General features: G+C 36.4%; 1 protein-coding gene across 2 annotated transcripts in view; it reads left to right on the top strand.

Annotated features, from left to right (window-relative positions):
- The window catches only part of CDH8 (cadherin 8), a 150,711-nt gene that overhangs the window by 70,645 nt on the left and 59,054 nt on the right, over positions 1–21,012 (top strand). For both annotated transcript variants that reach the window (XR_008236710.1, XM_052797399.1), the window contains exons 4-6: positions 2,565–2,684; positions 16,517–16,684; positions 20,640–20,827. Coding sequence is in view for 1 of the 2 variants with exons in the window: in XM_052797399.1 (XP_052653359.1) it covers positions 2,565–2,684; positions 16,517–16,684; positions 20,640–20,827 (476 nt within the window). In the remaining variant the exon portion in view is untranslated. The remainder of the gene's footprint in view (positions 1–2,564; positions 2,685–16,516; positions 16,685–20,639; positions 20,828–21,012) is intronic.

The raw sequence follows: 21,012 nt of genomic DNA, 5'->3' as shown, positions 1-21,012 counted from the left end.
CTTATCTTATTCCAGTCCTGTCCCATTGTATGATGTTCTGCACAAACCTCTTCTGTCTTAGAAGATTACAAAACAAAAGTTTTATGACAGCAGCCACAGAAACCTAGTACATCACCTGCTATTTCAGTCTCAATCCACTTGAAGAAAGCACTGACCTCTATCTTAATATTTGGTATCACACATGGGACAGCAGCTGTGAACTGCAGGGAATGTCCTGCTGGGATGGTGGGGCTATAGCCTGAATGCTGCGAGAGGGGAGGTACAGCTTGGCTAAGAGATTGCTTTCTGTAGGAACAACAAAACAGAGAACTTGTAACTGGTGTATGAGTTACAGAAGGTGAGCCAACAAAACTTAAATGTGAGACAATTCTAATAGCTACGTCTTTTCATTCTTTGTAGCTATTATGGGCAAGCCACGAAGGGTCCTTTTGTTCCTCTGTTCCTGCAACATCGAAACTCAAGCTTCCTGCATACTTCCTTGTCATTGTTCTCTATTTCATTTATTTTCTGTAGCCTATACCATGGCCTCTGACTGTGTCCCATGGTTGCTTCCCTGTTACTGTTTTTATTCTCCTGTATGTGAAGGAGGTCATTCAGGATATCATCTGTAGGCTGAGGTTGCTGTATTTGCTACAAGGCTGGGGCCCACATTTGTCATCTATCCCCTTTATCATTTTCAGTCAAAGCTCTCAGACATTGTCTGTTAGTGTCTGGGTATACAGCAAAATTTGTAATTGATCAGACAACAAATTTCCGATGTTAATTCCTTACAAACCAACCATCAAGTTGAGGATAAAGTCTGTTTCTCCTGCCTGGTGGCAGGGTAAAGGTTATTATATTAAAGGTTACATATGAGATCACCTTTCAACATCAAAAACAGTTAAGCTTCAAAACATAAACAGTTTACATGTTTATAAGAACACGTTCAGCAAGCATCTGTTGAAGATAGATGCAACATAATATTCATCAGCATTGCGTTCCCCTTCCATGTGGTACGCATCAGCTGCAGGCCATGTGGATTCTTCTGGACTCTGCTGAGCAGCAGGAGAGGTGCTGGTGGGGCATTTTGCTGCCAGATGGGGCCGTGGGGGAGCTTGCATGACAGCCAGCTGATCTGTTTCCCTTCGTTGAGGTTCCCCCCCGTAAGAATGGATAAATTTACACCAGTTGCCAAAATAAATGACCGGTACAAGCCATAGGCATTTTTTTCTCTAGTGAGATGTATTTCCGCAACCTGCATTCCCTTCCCTGGGAATTATCCCATTTTTCCCATGCTGCAGACCTGCCTCAACTTCAGGCACTGCAGAACTTCCACTCCATAAAAGAGGTTTTATCCATCCCTCTAGACACTCCCAAATCCTGCTAGCCCCATATCTTGCCCTGATGTTTGAGGTGGCCGGGTGGGAAAGCGTGAAATGGAAGCTATTGGATGATATGCAAATTACCTCTAAATATGCAAACATTCCTCTAAATAATTTGCATGTATTGTAACACAAAACTGCCCAAGCCATAGCAGTGATGTGCCATACAGAGAAAGGAGAGAGCGCAGTGCAAGGACATGCCAAAGGGATCTCCTCCCCCTTTAGTTTACTGTTCCTGTCCTGAAGTGATGTGATTTGGATTCAGCAGCACACAAAGTGTGAGAAGGAAGAGGAGGCTGGTTTTATAGGCATATCCAGAAAGGGGGAGTATTTTGGTGGGTGCTATAATTCTTTTCCTTTCTGAACATAAGAATAATTCAGCCCGTAACCTCTTGCTTTCTCTCCCTCTGTAGATATTGTCTTTATTGTTAGCCTAATTAACGTCATCATTATATTTTGAAGTCATCCAGAAAAAAAGTCTCTGCAGCAAGCTTAATGTAACCAACTGAATTTCATTTGATTTTGCTTCTTACAGAAATGGCAAGTGCTATGTTGCCTGAGAAATAAAAAGGGCAATTTCCTTAATTTTTTCTTCTATTTTTTTGGTTAGAGCATAGAATTATAACTCTGGCTAGACAATGGCCCCCTCAGTGGCAGAGACTCATTTCGGAGACAATAGATGTCCTAACTCTGTCACTGTGGCCACATCAAACCATTATTATGGCTGTAAGCCAAGAGAAGAAAAAAGAATCCTTTTTATTATTGCTTTTCTATGTGGTCTCTGTAACTTGGCAAGGTTCTTTCAAATGTGATTTTGCAAATCTTAAATGCAACATATTATATTGTATTATTAACCTTGTATTTCATATCCCTTTGATATAATTCCTTTGCAAATGCTTGAAGTCTACACAGATCTATCAGGTAGCTTTAAATGCATTCTACAAAGAAACCTTAAATAATACAGCTACTAAAAAGGTTTTTCTCTTACCCAGAAATTCAGTCTGCTGGCATATATCATCTTGAAGGAAAATGTTTTGTTTGTGTTCCACAAGTAATGTTTTGTCACTGATAGGTTTTTTTTCTTTTATTGTTGTCATACAACTCACAAGGAAATAAATTTTTGTTTCAAATTATTTTTTTAATACATTATGTAAATTTCAATTAAGAGTGTAAACATTAATTGTGTATATTCTTTTTATTCAGGCACCTTTGTTACTAAAGTAACAGCTACAGATGCAGATGATCCAGTTTATGGAAATAGTGCCAAGCTGGTTTATAGCATTCTGGAAGGACAGCCTTACTTTTCTATTGAGCCACATACAGGTAGGTGACTCTGAATATGAATCCCGGGGTTATGTGTACACAAGTGACCATGCCTCTTCATATGTCATATGATGTACTTAAACAGGGAGCGTAAGTAGATGTCTGTCAGTATTACCAAGTTGTAACATATGTCTCACTTGTATTCCATCAGAGTCTGATCGTATGAAAAGACAAAGAAAAATCTGTATTAACAATAATGTAAGTAATGGTGATGCTAATATTACAGAAGTTACTGAAGCAAAACCGAAGGCAGCGGAAGTGCCGTGTGATTTATAACTGATTAGGGATTGAAAGACTTGGTCTGAGGAATTTAATGAGCAGAATGTAATTTTCAATATGAGACTATAGTATTTCCAGTTAAAGAAAGTACAGTTTAGCTTGGGAATTTTAGTGAATATATTGTGTGTTTTCGTTAAAAAATATTTTTCTTTCTTGATTGGATGGATCAGGGGAAAGAAAGAACGTGATACTGAGTGTTGGTATGAAGTTTTATTAGCATGCATTTAGGATGACTATTTCTTTGTGGTTTTAAATCTTGAAAGTCATCTGAAAGAAGTGCCAATAAATACATTCACTCTCGTTTTCTGTACGTATGTCGTACCTATAGTACCTTCATTTAGTTATGTCTGAGAAGTGTTTTGTAAAGTGTTTTGATATTATTTCTTATATTCTTTCACCTGTTACCAGAAGCTGTTTTTAATCACTGTGAGTCAAGCAGCTGTGATCTCCTAAGGAGAAGAAAGCTACAACTCATTTTAAAACATACAAAAAACCACCTGAATTTATATGACCATAAAGGAGTAAAGGAATAGTAAAAGTTCTTGTCCTCATGCAGATCAACAGAATTATGAAATAACTGCTAGGATAAATTGTTAAAGGATGCTTTTGATAGATCAAGTGTGCTAAGTTTTCTCACCAACATTAAACAGAGTACTCTTAGACTCTTTAAAGTCTGGTAGTTCTTTACCTCTTTCTGGTGAGATTGCATGGGAAAAATTATTTCACTTTCCTAGAAATGTCCTAACTTGCAGGGACTTTAGGTAAGTACTATAGATTGATAAATATTAATAGATTAATGGATTAATCCATTAAAGTATTTTCTTCTGGTTGAAGAACAGCTATCCTAAATGTGAAAACAATCTCTGAAATGTGACTTAATGTTTTATTTTATGCTGCACGTAAAATAGAGTTTTACAAAGAATAACTCTAGCACAGCACAATGGAAAAACAGTAGCTTGTTTCAAAAATAAGCATCAAGAGAGTGTTATTACTGAAGCCCCTTAGTTCATGCTGGCTGATTGTCACAAGTCACGTGGAAATATAACTCTGAACAGACCCCTGTCCTTCAAGTATCAAAATATATGATTAGGTTTTCTTTAGTATTACAAATTATTGCATGCAGACTTGAGTTAGCTGTCTTAATTAGAGGGGGATTAGTTGTAGGCTCTTTCTCAGTTTCTACACCAGAAAGTTTTAGTGCTATAGCAGGGGAGCACATCAGCTTTCACAGAGGAGCTGAGAAGTGCATTCTCCACCTACACAGGATTTTTCACTTCTTTCACACAAAAATAGCCTTAAAGAAATAGTCCAAGTGTAAAAAATTGTTTAATTTTACTCAGGTTTATTATTTGTATTGCATTAAAACATTATGCTTAATCCAATGAAGTAACTGTTCATCACCTAGGAAAGTGATTTCCATTATCATGAAAGCCAGAGAAAACTCCAAAGCTTTTTGGTTGAACCTGAAAATCATGATTTTTCTCCTGTTTCACTAGCATTAAGTTCCCCCTCCTACGTTCATTTCCAGTTACAAATATTCCTTTGAGTAGCAGTTCAGTTACCATGAAAATGACATGTTAGCTTCTAAAGAGAATTTAATCATAAAGAATTCAACTGTGGCTTTGCCACAGTCCCAGAGTAAGTGGCTTTGTATTGTGGAGCTGCTTCTGAATGTATAAGTGGTTTGATTCCCCACTTTTCTAGGCCTATGGAGGACATCAATTATGTTTTTCTCTAAACCATTACAACTGAATGAGTTTATGTGCTGAGGCCATCCTCTGTTTCTTTGCCACCTCTATGTAATGGCCTTCATCTGTAGTGTAACTACCACACTACTTTTACAGCTACCCACCAAATAGTTTGTTAAATCCGGAGAGTATGCAGTTGTTTCTATGATATTAGATGGACCTATCCATTGCTCGTAATGTTTTAAAATTTGCAGAAATTGGTCTTGTGTCTGAGATGCATCTTCATTCGCTTAGAGAAATCTTAGCCATACTAAATGTTAAATTGTGTAGCGCCCTCCAGCATACATTTGTTTAGAATATGTAAACAATAAATATACATAAAAGTCTAGTCATTAAGCAAACCAGATGCAGGTAGTCATGTAGAAATTGCAGCCACATATTACGCAGGGTGAAAAAGATTGCTCTAAAACCCAGCAGCCTTATAGTTGCGGCTTTTCTGAAGAGAAGTGTTGATTTCAGAAAACGTAAGGAACTACGCAGCAGATTTTCTTGGTAATACCAGAATTTTGGAGCCAAGGGTATAATAATGTTTGTTACATACCAGAGAGAGTTTTAGGGGTTGTTACATGCAGTCTCAAAACACCAAGAGTATTATGCTAAGATAGTTACAATTTTGCAGTAGCTTATGGCAGTGTGTATTTCACCTTTTAGAGGTAGTGGTGCATAAAACATGCACGCTAGTTTAGCAGCTATACAATTTGGATGGTAGTGCTGTTACCATGGACAGATAGAGTAGAAGGTGCATTTTAACAAAAAGAAAATGTCCAAAGCAAATAGAAAGTATGTAGATGTTTGATTGTTTCTTTATATTTATCCAACCTTAGTAATGTGAACCATCACAACTAATATTTGTTTACTCTTAGTAACGAGGCCAGAAAAACACATTCTCTTGCACATTTGCGTGTAGTACTCGGGAACCTCAGTGAAAGTTTTCATGTGGGAAGGTGTTTGGATATTACTGGCACAGTGTACAAATTAAAGCAGAACAGCCAGGTATAATAGTGTCTTATCAAAAACAAATCAAACCTGAAGGTGATCCTCCAAGCATGATAGATATTTTAGGGTTTGGTGTTTGGTTGGTTGGGGTTTTTGCGGGAGGGGGGCGTAAGGGGGTGTGTGTGTGTGTGTGTGTGTATAGCTACATTTTCTCTGTGGTTACATTTCATTAGTGCCCCTGCTAAGTTGAAAGCCTTTCCAATTAATTTGAAATAGAATTGTTTCTCAACACAGATATTTTGTCTAGAATTGTGTCTTTCCCAAAATGGAATCACTGTTTTAAGAAATGGGCTATGTTAAAGTGATCCATTTCAGAATGTAAATATTTTCTGTCATTCATGGGACTGTATCAAATATTATCAAAAGTATAGCTACTTAGAGCTGATCTACTTACTATTTTTCTAGATGACTGGCCTTTTATTAGCTTGGATTATTAGAAATTCAGACTAGATTTAGATCTGTGCAGCTACCAGCACCAGGGCAGCCATAGATACGCTGTACTGCCTGTAATTTTTTTTCATTTCCTGGCTCAGACTAACGATTGTCTGACCTTGCTGCTTTGTTTTAATGGTGCGCTGAGAGCTGACCATCAGGAATAATCCCAATCATGCCTGCCTCCTGATTCCTCTCTCTTCTATAGTACTCTGAACAAAAAAAGCGAGCAACAGTATAGGATATGGCTTCATGCCTACAGTAGAAAGGGTTGCTGCACCTGAGGGTAAACCTGAGGAAAGCAGTTGCTTACTCTTCTGCTTTTTTGTTCCTAATAACTTGACGTTCACTAGGTATAGTCCTTATCTGAATCACACTTTTGGTTGAAACGCTGACATTACTCTCAACCTCCTTGCTGAAACAATTCTATAATGCTGGGTGCACAGAAATAAGTACTGGTAAGTGACCCATAAAACAATAATTTTCCATTACCTTAGATGAAAAATGCATATACTTCTACAGTTCTAGTTTGCAAGTTCTTCTGTGTGAGTTATAGACACATGAAAGAAAGTAATTCAGAAGTTATTTTTCATTCAGTGCTCTGAATATGGCTTAGGGTAAATGCTTTTTTGATGGCTTGTTCTGAATATTTTTCGCTTTTCATAGGTGAATTTTAATACGACCACTGGTTTGTTGTATAGAGAGTAAATGTGAATAATACATTACAAAGATACAGATTCAGATTTTCTACGAGAGGCTAAACTTACAACGTGATGACATCAGATTGGTAACAAAACTCATGGTGGACTAAAATACAATCCATAAATCAGTATCGTTACATCTGACTAACTGATGTCAGGTCTCCTGACTAGTGTGTATTATTTATAAAGGTATATAAGTTGTATGTATTCTCTCATAATCCAAATAATGACAATCAAAATTCTGAGGAAGGGGGTTCCTTAAGACTGCTAAAAGTAGCTAAAGTACGCTTCTGACTTTTAAGCTTTTTCAAGGATATTAAGTCGTGGCTCTCAGCTTTAAAATAAGGTTATCATAATGGAACATAATATGAAGTGACACTGTGTTCTACAATATAGAAATGGCAGAGAAAATACAGTTTTGTCTGTATCTGACTTATTTACATTTCACATGAACTTAAATAACGTCACTCCTACACATACCTGAAATACAGTTACATGAACAAGGCAAATTATGCCAAACAGTCTACTGCACTGGAAAACACATTGTATTATTCAAGCGTAAACCATTACTATAAATGAAAAAGAATAGATTTTAAACACTGCCATCTTGGATATGGTCATTTGGTACAAAGCCAAAGTTCAAGTTAGTAAAGCTGAGATGAATAGAAGAGTCAGGAGACCTAGAAAACTAAAGACTCTCCTAATAGAATGTGGATATTTCTTTGGAGAGTGAATAATTGATTTTTTTTCTATACCTAGCTTTAACTTTCAGGTGAAAGTGCACATGCTTTAATCAACAGAGCTTTTAATGATTTAGTATATGGCGCTCTCTGGACCATAGTGTTTAACCCTGTGGTTCTGAAATCAGAACATAAATGAGTAGGCCTAGGAGGAATGAAAACAGCATTCAGCAGAAGTCAGGTTTGAATCTTTTATTTTAATTTGCAGTCTTTATTGTCTTCCTCTATCTAGACCTTGAAATACAGTCCAGCAGAATAAAAACAAGTAAAGTAGTGAGAGGATAAATGACAGCAACTTTTGAGTTACAGACGTTTTTGTGATGTTACAGAATATTTCTTCTATCTGGTTGTTAATGTCCAGTTTATTAGTAATGTTGCATATCAATGATAGCACAAGCTGCCCTCAGAATATTGCGTGTAGTACTGATGAGACCCATCATCATAAAAAAGACTACTGAAATACTGAAGAAAGTTCAAAGCAGGGTAGCTAAGGTGAGAAGAATATTACTTATAATGAAAGATTGATTGAACTTAATTTGTATAAACTGGATAAGAGGTGATTAAAGGAGGATATGAAATCACTGCACAAATATTGAGAGGTGTTAATAAAAGAGAGGCATGGGGACTGTTTCTGTAATTACTTATGATAAAATGACAAGGTAGCATTTTCAAACTAGAGAGAGATGGGAAAACAGTTTTGATACAGGAAGTAATCTGTAACTGTAAGGGGAAAGTAATGAGCTGCCAGGAACAGAACTCACTTGTGTTCAACAGAGCCTTTCTAAATAGTTCAGTTTCTAAAGAGTTTAGATTTAAACCCTCATGGGATTAGTCTAGAGAAAGAACTTGTTCAACATTAGTCAGAGCCTGGATTGAACTGCTGCTTCTAGCTCATTTTATTAACTAGTGCTGCTGTGATATTCTTGCTAATTACTACAGATTTAAACTTAACTAAACTTTTAACTGAAGTAATTTTAAGAGGCGTGAAGAGGATGGGTAGGTGTTGTTCTGTCTTACCAAGTGAGGTGTAGGAACTCCTTTCCTAGAGGAGAGGGCAGGTGTGTGCTGCAGCATACAGGAGGTAGGTCCATGCAGCCCAGACAGCAACACTCCCAAGGTAGCAGAATTGGCTCCAGCATATACAAGGATTTCTGGAGTTTATACTTGGTCGCTTCTGTTACAGCACCTTCAGCTCTGTCTCGACAACATTTGATGCACTTAGGCACAATGCTGAAAATAGAGTGTATTTTCAAACTAGTATAAGCCTTTTCTTGTCATTGTGTACTAAGTATACTGTGCAACCTTAGGAGTTGCGTTAAGGTATTTGTACAGAGATTCTTTGGTGATTCTGAGAGTTGTCTTGGTGACAGCCCATTAGGAGAGGGAGTTGTACTGACAAACTGCTAGTGCAGCAGACCCAAGGGTCAGTCCTACAGTTCTTGCTTTTTACTTAGGAGTATAAAGTGCAACTATTATGGATAAGGTATGTAGGATTGGGTCCTTCAGTAGCAGCAAGAGCTGTCTTTTCTGATTAATAAAGGAAGTATAAAATCACTGCAGAGACGTTTGAAAACAGTTTTATGATAGTCTGTAGTTGGTAAAGATGAGTGGCTTAAGATCAAGACAGACTGGCATTTGAAAAAAGGCGATTTCTGCTTCTAGAGTTTATCTAATAATAGTAGTAACAAAAAAGCTGATACCACACACATTTCTTGCATTTCAGAGCAATACCTCTATCATTTTAGAAAGCTAGTGAGATAGTTAGGACTTAACCATTTTCCTCATGCTGAGTAGGAAAACAGGGGCTACATATGTAAATAATATCGTGCTTCAAGAGACTGAATTAGAGAGAGGAATTTGAACTGCACAGCTAGAGTTGGAAAGCATCTGAAAAAGAATCCAAGGCTATTTTCTGTAAAGTGTCTAGTATAATTATAGGTATTAGAGGATCATTACAAATAAAATCCTAAGAAAGAAAGGCCATAAATGCAGGGCAGAATATTTATTACATTCATTCTTAGTTGGTGAGAGGGTGATCCCTTCACTATGCCAGTGAAACTTGGTCCCAGGGAAAAGGGAATGGCTGGTAAGTAGAGATGAAAGCTCTTTACCCATACTATAAAACCCAGATACAAGTTAATCTGAATTAAAAAGGCAGTATTATTATAGGTGTTTTCCACTCATAATCTATATGATATTCTTGAAGCAGAATACATACAGTGAAAGGTAGGTAGTGTTAATTTACACACAATGGCAAACTTGCAAGGTCTACTTCAGAATGAAAGCAAGATCAGAAAACACAAAAATGGTAGTAATATGGGCTTAAAAAGAAAATACAATAGATTGTAGGTTATACAAGAAACAAGAGAATTAATAAAACAATATTAAACCTTCATCTCACTGTTTAACAGAAAGGCAGGCAGTGCCATCTTCCCCATAAAATTTAAAAAAATAAACATGGTAATAAGATATGTTGACTGTTAGCTTCTCTCTTAAAAATACAAAAATGGCACAGAATCACTCCACATAAAATGATACAACATAGTATTCAATTCCTCGCCTAGTGATTATTTTTACTGTGGCTAATGTCTGTGATTTGAAATATATCTACAGCTGAATGTAGTTCAGACAACTGTAACTGATATTTTTTCTAGAAAGGTAGGCAACTTTGCTAGAGACTGCAGATATTTTTCTTGTCTTGCTAAAATAAAAATCCTGAGGCATTAGAACTAAGTAAGAAATGAGAATATTTGATGATAATTTGTATTAAAACGATTATGATTTTTATGAAGGGTAAATTGAATTAAAAATAGCGGATTGGTATGCCCATATCCCATCATCAAAGTACTAGAATTTTTTTAATTTTCAAGTTAGTTGTGATCTATTCATCTTTTAGGAATTACGGTACAGGTTTTCCACAGATCTCAAAGTGAACCTTTTTGTGGACTGCTAAAACATCAGTGAAGTCAGCGTGCTTCATGGGAATACAAAGAATGCATCTCACGGCCCTCTGAAGAAATTACAAGATTGATTTTTTCAGGCATTTGTGTCCTAAATGACTGTTATATTTAATAAGAATCTCCACCAAGATTTTAGCACGGAAGGAAGATCAAAGCAATTACTTAGCTCTTCCAAAATGAAGAAGGGAAAGTTCCAAAGTATGCAAGTTGAAATAGCAGGAAGTGTTCATCAAAATTTGTGAGATGAATGAGATGCTTAAGAAAGGCTTTTCAGGGCCAGATTCCAATTTTGCATAGTGCTTGCTTGGTTTTGTTCCATGTTCTCAATTATTATTATGTATAGTTTTATAGTGTTACCATAAAGAGATCCTTAAAAAAAATGGAGAGGAAAGTGAAAAACTGATCCTTATTTCTATTGTTCCTTTTGCTTGCTTTCTTTCTCTTCATCAGCTATAGCCTCTGACACGTTGCTGCTTTTCCACTGATCTTTTTCAGTGTGAGACAGTGTATATTCTTCCAAATAGGTTTTTGAAAGTAGTCCACAGGGGTGCATTTTAACCGATTCAAGTTGTGAGGCAGATTGTGCAAATTGCTCAGTGTGTGCATTTAGGACCACTGTAAAAGTAAATCCCATTCTGCAGCTGTTTTATTTGCTATTGAGCAGTGTGACACCAATAGCTGTTTAGGAAAAGCAACTCAGCCAAAAAAAGAAAAAAGAGGTACTTCCAAGATTGGGGGTGTTCTCATTCTTTGAAGAAATAGATTACTTCTTGATTTCTTGACCTTCCAACCCACTTCCTGATGTTTCCAGTTTTAGTCAGAGGATCTGTAGCCAAACTATGATGCAGGTGTCTGTTCAGTGGTTGTACTACATGTCTATTGAATGTTTTCACAGGAGTAAGGTTTGTGAAATATTTTAGAGCAGACAGAGATAAAGCCTTATCTTAGACAGTATGGAGGGAAGGGACTTCAAGTGAGAATGCAGTGAGCGCCCTTGCCCCAAAAAAAGGATCAGGTTTATCCCTTCTCATTCTTGACAGACATTTGTCTGATAGGTTCTTAAAAACTTTCAGTAATGGAAATACTACAAATTCTACAGGCAGCCTTCTCTCTCTGTACTTACCTTCTCTGTTAGAAAGCGTTCCCCTAATGTTTAACTGAAATCTCTCTTGCTGCAATTTAAACCCATTTTGTGGTTTATATTTTAGGCCCATCATTTCTTCTCTCATCCCCAGTGGAAAAGGAGAGTAGCTCCCAGTAATTTTTACATATTTGGCTGTAAAGTCTGTCCACATACTTCCTTAACTATACAGACCTTTTTTTTTTTTTTTTTTTTTTTTTTTTTTTCCCAAAACTGGGCACACTGTTACAGCTGTAGTCTTACTGGTATGAGTGAACTGGAAACATTATTCCACAGTTCTTCTATATAACATGCTAGCTAATATACAAGGAAATTTTGGCACATTTTTATTAGCAAAATGCTGTTGACTCATATTCAGCTCGTTTTGACTCCACATTCTTTTATGTCTTGTGAGTCATCTGCTCTATTGTAATTGTGAAGTTAGTTGTTTCACCCCCACAAAATACTTTTTCCTTGCCAAATTGAATTGCATCCTGCTTTTTTAGGCTATCCAATTTGTCAAAATTATTTTGAAATGTTCTTCCAGTACTTGCAGTGGCTCCCAACTTTGTGTCATCTGAAAGGCTTCATAAGTTCTTCCTGCCTTCCATCATTCAGGAAATACTGAATGATGCTAGAAGCAGAACAAACCCTATGAACCACTTCATCCATCTATCCACTTTGACAGTAAGCCATTGATAACTGTTCTGAATACCATCTTCCAACAATCGTCTACCTGCCTCGCATTAGTTTACAGTAATTCTCATCCCTCGCTTTTAAACTACTCTCCTGTTTGGCACATATCATTTTCATCCATCATAGCATGCTGAAAGTGATTATGTTTTTATTCTCGATTCGCTTCTGGGATGAATTGAAGTAGAGCAGGTTGAATGCTCAATGAGTTAATGTTCTGTGTGCTGTATGTGTATTAGTATTTGGTGAGACTGAATTGTTTTCTAAAAATAGATTGAAAGTTTCAGTACTTCCTGTGAGCCCAGCCTGAGAAATAGTGAATAAAGCAAAAGAACAAATAAATATCCTTGAAATCCTCTATGCATAGCTCTCTTAGTCTGTCTCTGTCTCAATCACATTACATAGGTGAGGATGGGAGCCTTTTTGTGTTTGTTAATTTGCCTCATAAGAGATACCGACACTTCTCTTTTGCTGGCCTCTGTTCTATAGATTCTGAATATAGAAATACTGGTGGTAACAATCAGCCTGTGTAATCTGGATATATTTGATGTTTAAAAACCCTTCAGTTCCTCTTGTAGTAATTAAAACAGTAAACTTCTTTTTAGCTTTTTATTGTGTTTGAAATTGAAACTTGACTTTGACTCTTAGCTTCTGGGAAATGGTTTATGGGCTGAGACAGCAGACAGAAATATGTATACAACTATTGAAATAACAGGTTGTGTTGGTATCTTTATACAGGAAAAAAACCCAACAATTTTTATGTCTTAAAAGTCAGAATTCTGATTTAGGCACTTTTTAAGGTATTTAATCTTCCTGATATCTTTCAAACCATAGACAAGGGCTAGACTGTTCCATACATTGAGAGACATACGTGTCTAGGAAAACTCATCACTTTATTGAAACAATTAACTTGTCTCAGAGGAAACTGCAGGATACAAAATGTGGCATCTTATGCAAGTCATCTGTAGGCTAGACTTAACTATGTAAATTAGGTTTCAAAAAAGAACCCAAACAAGGAAAACTGCCTAAAAAATAATAATGGAGAAAAAGTTATAGTAGGCTTTATACAAAACCCATTGAAATAAGGTTTCACTGAACTTTGGATCAGCTCTCTTAGTGGAAAAAAATAATGTGGACCAAATTCTGGTACCCTAGGTTTGCACTAGCATCCTTTTTACGAGTCACCTCATTTATAACAATAGAATTTTTCACAGAATGCATCATTATTATTCCTAAATAGTAAACCAGTGAGTCCAAACCAGTCACAACTGTCAAATGCTTTTAGAAATAAATATCATTTACTCTCCTTACCCAGGCTACTATGGAGGAAATGGCCCTACTCTTTTACTGAATATATTTTGCACCTGTTACATCTGATAAATGTTTATTATTATCTTCTGAGTTTTACTGTTCCCCTGTTTTCATTCAAAAAATTTAACAGAAGCATATTCTTCAATATTTTGCAGAATAACTTGTGTCCTCTCCTATAGATGTTATAGAATAGTTAAATTACATGAATGTTGTACTTCAAGGCTGCTTCATTGGTTTTACAAGGGCTGCATTACACTGTATTTGTCAGGGTCCTGAGCACAACCTCCTTCAAGGAGTGTAGTTGAGTAAGTTTAGAAGTGTAGCTGGCTGCATCCAAGGTCAGCTCCTTTGCTGGTAAGAACTGTTGTGAAGAAAGCTTCATGTGGGGGCTGCCCCTCCTTTTCCTTGGGAGCTGCTTTTAGGCTGAGGGTCTACTGCTGACCCCCCCGGCTGCGCTACATCTGTGCACGGTCTTGTATTTTCATGGTTCTGACCAAGATCCAGACCCTCTGGCTGGGTTTCCTGGCCCGGCCTCAGACCTGCCTTGTTGCTGTGGACTCACTCGCCGCGTGAGCATCAGACTGTGGCTCAGCCTGGCCACTGTCTCCAGATCTGAGTGGGACCCTGACTTGCCACTCTGCAGTCTGGCTCCTTGTTGGCGAGGTCACTGGCTGTGCCTGCCTTGTTTCCACACTGCTCCCAAATCACCTTTAACTGCAGTGCAGCTGGCCTTGCTGTTCCTGACCCCACTTACCACATGTTGGAATGAAAAATCACTGATTATGTATCGAGTTCCCTGGAAACAAGAGATTACTCTGGCTTGGCAGTTGCAGGCGTAAGATAGAGGTTTCATTTTCATCCAGAATTATATTTATAAAATATGTAAGACAACAACCCAAAATGTTTTATGGAAATCATTTACAAAAGTATAGGTTACAAGACCGCTATTATGTTGTGTTTGGTGTTTTATGTAGCAAGCATATTGCTTTTTTCTAAATGCCTTATACCACCTTGCTCTTAACTTGGTCCTGTACTTAGCCAAGAAAAGAAGGTCTGATCAGATTCTTTGTATTACAATATTAAAGACAAATGGATTCTAATGTTTGCTAAAATGCATCTCTATTAATGATAAAGACCAGGAACATTTCTTTGTTCACCATAAATACATGAATAGATAATCTTGACATTTCAGCCAGAGTGTCATTTCTAAGAAGCTTATTTAATAGAAACTATCCCATGTGAAAGAAAAAGAGCTATTTGAATTCTCCATAGCTGTGCTAGTCCCAACAGAGAAATCGAAACTAACAGATTTGCAATAAGTATTGATTGAAATCTAAAAACTCCTGACAATACTTAACAAAGAACAGGTAAAAAAAAAAAACAAACAAACAGTGTGAGAGCTAATGAAATGTATGATCAGGCCCAGCAGCAAGTAGGTATGATCCAGCATGTGAATTTGGCCACTCTGTTCAACATGCAAAACTTAAATATACAGTACAATATAGAATTCTTACCTTCTTTTTTTAATTAATTCCAAAGACTTGGTGACTTTCTGTCAATGTCTGCCCATAAACTGTGTCCTTCAGCTCTAAGTACAGGGCCATGAAGAGAGACACTCTTCTTTACGCCTCATAAGAACCATCAAGCACCATGGTTTAAAGGAACCACTGCAATGGTGGATTCAATTCCCCTCGGTACTCTTACGGTTCACTTAACCACTAAGATAATTCAGTAACTTGAAATTTGTGCTCTCTTTTCACAGACAATTTTTTTTTTTAAATAGAATTCAAAAACAGGATTAAAAGGAAAAAACCCACCATATTTCAATTTAACATTTAGAGTTCCTTTCTGTGGGTTTAGTGGGACTTCTTTAGTTGATTCTTATCATTGTATTATGGTGGACATTACTAGACTGTGATGAACACCATTTAAATTTACCATTAAACATTTAGTATTGCACTTTCTATACTGATTGTTGTGAATATAATAGCACATTACAGGTGGAGAAGTTTTGGAAAGAAAAAATTTTATTATTTCTTCTGTTAGATGTCCATGAAATCTATAGGAGTTTGCAGTGGATCTGCCCCTGTATTTAATTGGACTGTCCCTTGCAGATATCTTCCTGCTAGCCCACTGACATTTTTTATTTTGATATACTACAGATCATTTTACTCCTCTATCTTTAAAAACTTCTAACCTAATAAAGTAAGTGACAGCAGCTTACCGAGATCATTGTCCAACAAGTGACCCTCCTAGAGTAGGGACAATGGAGCGACTTTAGGAGTTTGCAGTACCGGTGACTATGCTGAAAGACATACTGAAAGACATGCTGTCATTCTCCAGTAGAAGTTTAGGCACTTGATTTAGGACTTGAGGGAACAACTGTAGCCTGCATTATATACAAAAGCAGATTAAATAATGGTTTTGGTTTTAAAACTTTTGAAATAATTAATCTGACAGATACTGTTAACAGTGTTTACAAATTAAGTTTACTATGTGGTTATCTTCTGTTTGTGAATTCTGTGGAGAAACAATGTATTTCTGTGGGCAGTAGGAGAGAAACCAAAAAGTTTATCAGGAGAAAAATGTAAAAATTAATATGTATCACAGGTATGATTAATTCTTGGGGTTTAGACCACAACTTCATTGCACTGTTAATTAAATCAAGGTAGGTGACCTCTAATGAACTTTTTTATAAATCTCAAATTCTTCTTTATCCTTGGTACTAAGAGGCAACTTAACTGGACCTTTAGCAGTTCAATTTTTTGTACCGATATTTACATATATCCATCAAAATAGCTGCAAAACTGAATTTGGGTCTGTACCTGACTTTTTTCCCCCCATTATTGTAGCTATAATTAAAACAGCTCTTCCCAACATGGACAGAGAAGCCAAAGAAGAATACTTTGTGGTCATCCAAGCAAAGGACATGGGAGGACATATGGGTGGACTCTCTGGAACTACAACAGTGACAATTACACTCACTGATGTTAATGACAATCCTCCTAAGTTTGCACAGAGTAAGTGCCATTATGTGTATATGTTCTCCTATATAAGAAAGTAATGTAGTGCTTTAGTGCGTGCTTTTTTTTCTATCAAGCTCTTTTTTTATCATCATACTGCCTGGGTTTGTAATGTAATTTAAAAATATATAACTGCTACTAGAGAAAGATTAATAGTCCTCTGCCTGATTAAGAGCTTGGGAGAGGGAATTACGTCCACAACAGCATACACAGCTCTCTGTCTTCAGTGTTACCCCTCTTACCTCCATATAAAAGGTCTTGGGGACTTTTTTCCATGTATTTATTTGCTCTCAGTGCAGTTGTTTCTAAATGCTAGTTTTAGTTGCTGTTTTATGTGCTTCCATCTCATGCAGACAAGTGACGCCACCAGTAAAAGATATATATAACTGATAAAAGAAATAAAGGTTTGACTAATTAGGTAATAGTGAAGAAAACAGAAAATAAGTCTGAGTCTAGATAATTGTTGATTTTTAATTCAAAATCCATATTTACTACTGTGGTTCCAATGGATATCTTGCTGGGCTAGGTTAAAATGATTTGGTATCCTGCTGAGATTCTCTACAAGCTTTGTTGTCTATTTCAAAGCTGAAGATGAAAAAAGAAGAGGGAAGAGCATAATGACTGGATCGATTTTATTTGGAACAGGTGCAATCTAGTGTGCTATTAGAAACTTATCTTTTTATGCAGCTTGTTCTGAAAAATGAAAGTTGTAAGGTATGAAGAGTCTGGTTTGGGGTTGGAGAATGTTCACATCTAGACTTTGTATCGTTTTTACTTCTTTAGAAGTATGTTTTTCTAACAAGGTACTTACGTGCCCAATGTAAAATTAATTCTTTTCCACATATATATGACCTGAAGTCCACTTTTGCCCTGTTCTGAAGACAGGAAGAGTGAAATGGGTTTGTCCTAGTACTCAGCATGTGATAAATACTCTCCTATAGTCTAGAAAATGCACCTGCAGATAGAGAGAGAGAAAATATATAAAATAAATAAGCAGAGGTAAAAGCTTCTTTGCAAAATATGTATTTTATTACCTCATCTTAGTGGTTTTTAACAGATAAACACTGTGCACAATAAAGGGTATTCTCTCATTATAAAATAAGAAATGCATAGATTTTGTACTTCATATCACATTGAATTGCTTGCTCTTGTGTAGTAGTGTTTTCCAACATATGATGACAATTTCCCTCATAATGTAAACATCTATAGATGAGACTCCTGGTTGAACTGTGTCACCAGAGTGCAGAGGGGCATTTCTTTTATACTTGCAATGTACTGTAGCTCTAACTCTGTGACTACAGATCAACTTTTGCCAGCTTACCTGGCTTTTATATTTGTATCTGCACTTTCTGTCTCAAAAAGCCTTTGCCTGACAGTATGAAAAAAGCTGATCAGATAATCAGCAGCACAACTGGTACTAACTGGTACATTTGCTGGAGGTCTCAATAGGAAGCACAGGAGTGAATGCATACGGAGATGAATCTGTACTTTCCCTGTGCAGATTACTCAGATCTGTTCTCCTGTAGTTTGGATACAGTCACACATTGACTGGGTATCATGAGGAAGACTGCATCACAGATCCTTGAAATATATTTTCTCTGTGGAAAATGTAGATTAGTTTTCCTTCTGCAAAGAGTGAGTTGCTGTCTTTGAAGCCGTTACAGCTTGTGCATTCCAGTGCAGAATTCAGGCTACCATCTAGGAATAACCACCCTTTTATAATACTGACCATTATGCAACTTCATTAGAAAAAAACTGCATGTACTATAACTTTGTATTATGTCTATATTGCATTTAACAAGGATGAGCCATAGTAAATATGATAACTGGATGTTATTACAAATTCTGCCTTTTAAAACAAAGTGTTCATAGCATGCTGCCTAGCCTTACAGATTAGTCATGACTGTGGCCTTATACAAGAGCTGATCAAGTCTTTAACGTTTTTTTACACTGTTGAAGCACGGTTTGCATTTGCCTGGAAAGGAAAATACGAAAGGATCAAACTTACAATAGAGCCTAACCAGAACAAAATAGAAATTCATAAGATGTAATACATGCTGCTTTCACAATAAATTGTAATGAACTCGGAAAGCAGTGTGTTTTATCGGTTTATTGTTTCCAGGCAGGACAGAAATGTATATTTATGGCTTGATTTCAAAGAGTGTTAGCCTCCTGGGTTTTAGAAATGAAAAAAATGAACTTTCACTACTTCTATGATCTCTCTGAAATAATTTTAGAGGTATTTTATAAGTCACAGAAGTTTTTAACCTGGCGGTTTACCACAGGATTGTACAGAGAACTGTGCACTGCTGTCAGAACCAAGGGTTTTCAAAGATGCGTAATGTGGATTTTTCAGCTCTGCACTATGACATCTTGACAGGACAATTCATAATTCTTGAGAGCAATTTGTGTAAAAGAGTCAGCTGCATCATAGTAATTTTTTTTTTTTACGCTATTTTGTAAACTATCTTAATAAATCTGAGAGAAAAATACCAACTTAAAAATATAATCAACTGTGTCTGGAGATTCAAACCACAAAGCGTGGACAGCAGTGTAAATTATGAACACGTAGTTTAGTCTCCTGAGGCACTTGATGGCTTTGGCTGCTCATTGTTTGTGAGCCATTATGAATATTCTTGAGGAATCTTGATGATCTCCAAATTATCGCTAATAATTTAGCCTAGAAACATTAAAGAAAAAAAAATATTTGACTTTGGGACGGACTATATGTATAGCTAATATATGTGTTTAGGAATCCCTCAGTTTCCTTCCTACTTTCAACTGTTGCTACTGTAATCTGCCTACAAACAGTTAAAGCAACAACTCCAGAACATTTTGCGTTTAGAAAACTACTAGCTGCACATAACAGTAAAAAACGCATGTTGTTTTAGAACCACTGTGAGGACCGAAAAGTCCAGAACCCTTTGTCTAAAACTGTTTTAATGGTCTCATCTGCTAACCTTGAATTCCTTTTGACTATTTTATCTACAAAGTAGCACTGCAGTTGACTAGATCACTTATTAACTGTAGCTTCAATGAGTGTAAATTACCAAGAGGTAAAGAAATAGGCACTCCATAATGAATTTTTGATGTAAAGCATGCATGTGTCTTCTGTTTTTCAGAGTACTGTTAAGAACTGGGAGATATAGTAGTAAAATGGGTATTTTGAGTTTTCTCTTAATACCTAAAATACCTAAAATATACCTCTTAATACCTAAAATAATATATTACAAGTTCTAAATAGATTTTTGGCACTTCTTAGGTCAGAAGGTTTGAAGCAAGTATTACAAAAAATAAAAATGCTGACAATTTAAATAGCACTCTCTAGTGGGTTTTAGACTAACGATACAACCAAATAATAACTACAATAATGATTGCTATGAAAAGTTATTGTTTCCTTTAAAACATAAATGTTGGGAGTTTCTTGAATGTTTCTTAATTAGTTTCTTACCACAAAAGGAAGGTGGAAGGGGTTAAACAAACAAAACCAAATCAAATTAAAATGGTCAAAAAAGTAGTAAAGATCTGAAATTGAATAAGGCATCTTTAAAATGTTAGACCAGTTTTCAACAGAGTAAAAGACAAAGTTTCATAGTTGAATTCTGACTACATGTCCATAAACAAAACGGTAAGTTCAACAGCATCTGCAGTAGAGAATGTTGCATACTTTCAGTGTTGGAAGTGACTTAATATTTATGATTGCCAACATGAAGCATCCCTGTAAGGAAGAAGCAGGATACTACTGTAATGAAAAGAACATTCACATACAGTAAACTGAATATTCCTATATAAGGAACACATTTTGCTGCGTTCGGTAAATAATTTCTGTAAATGTGGTTTGTATCAGTTGGACATCCCAAGAGTTTGCATTGGGGAAGTATAAACAAATAAAAAGCACACAAAAAATACTGGAATGAGGTGTAATGTTTAGTCTTTTCCTCTTATTTGTAAGGTCTGTATCACTTCTCAGTAATGGAAGATGTTGCTCTTGGTGAACCAATAGGAAGGGTGAAGGCAAATGACCTGGATATTGGAGAAAATGCTAAATCATCCTATGATATTATTGAAGGAGATGGAATGGATATATTTGAAATTACTACAGATGCCCAAACTCAGGACGGCATTATTAGAGTGAGAAAGGTAAACTATATCTCTGTTAAAAAGAAATGTTTATTGTACATACAACTACCCACCCAGACTTTACTCTGTAAGAAGATGCTGGATTTGCAAGGATTGTTTTATCTATGGATGAGGTGTCAAGCCAGTGAAGTGATAAAAAAAGGATGTATTAGCCATGTCCTTCAAAACTGCCATTTAGGTGACAA

Source organism: Harpia harpyja, chromosome 9 (assembly GCF_026419915.1).
Source record: "Harpia harpyja isolate bHarHar1 chromosome 9, bHarHar1 primary haplotype, whole genome shotgun sequence".
Lineage (NCBI taxonomy): Eukaryota > Metazoa > Chordata > Aves > Accipitriformes > Accipitridae > Harpia > Harpia harpyja.
The sequence above is the reverse complement of the archived record's forward strand: the minus strand, read 5'-3'. Positions and strand labels throughout refer to the sequence as shown.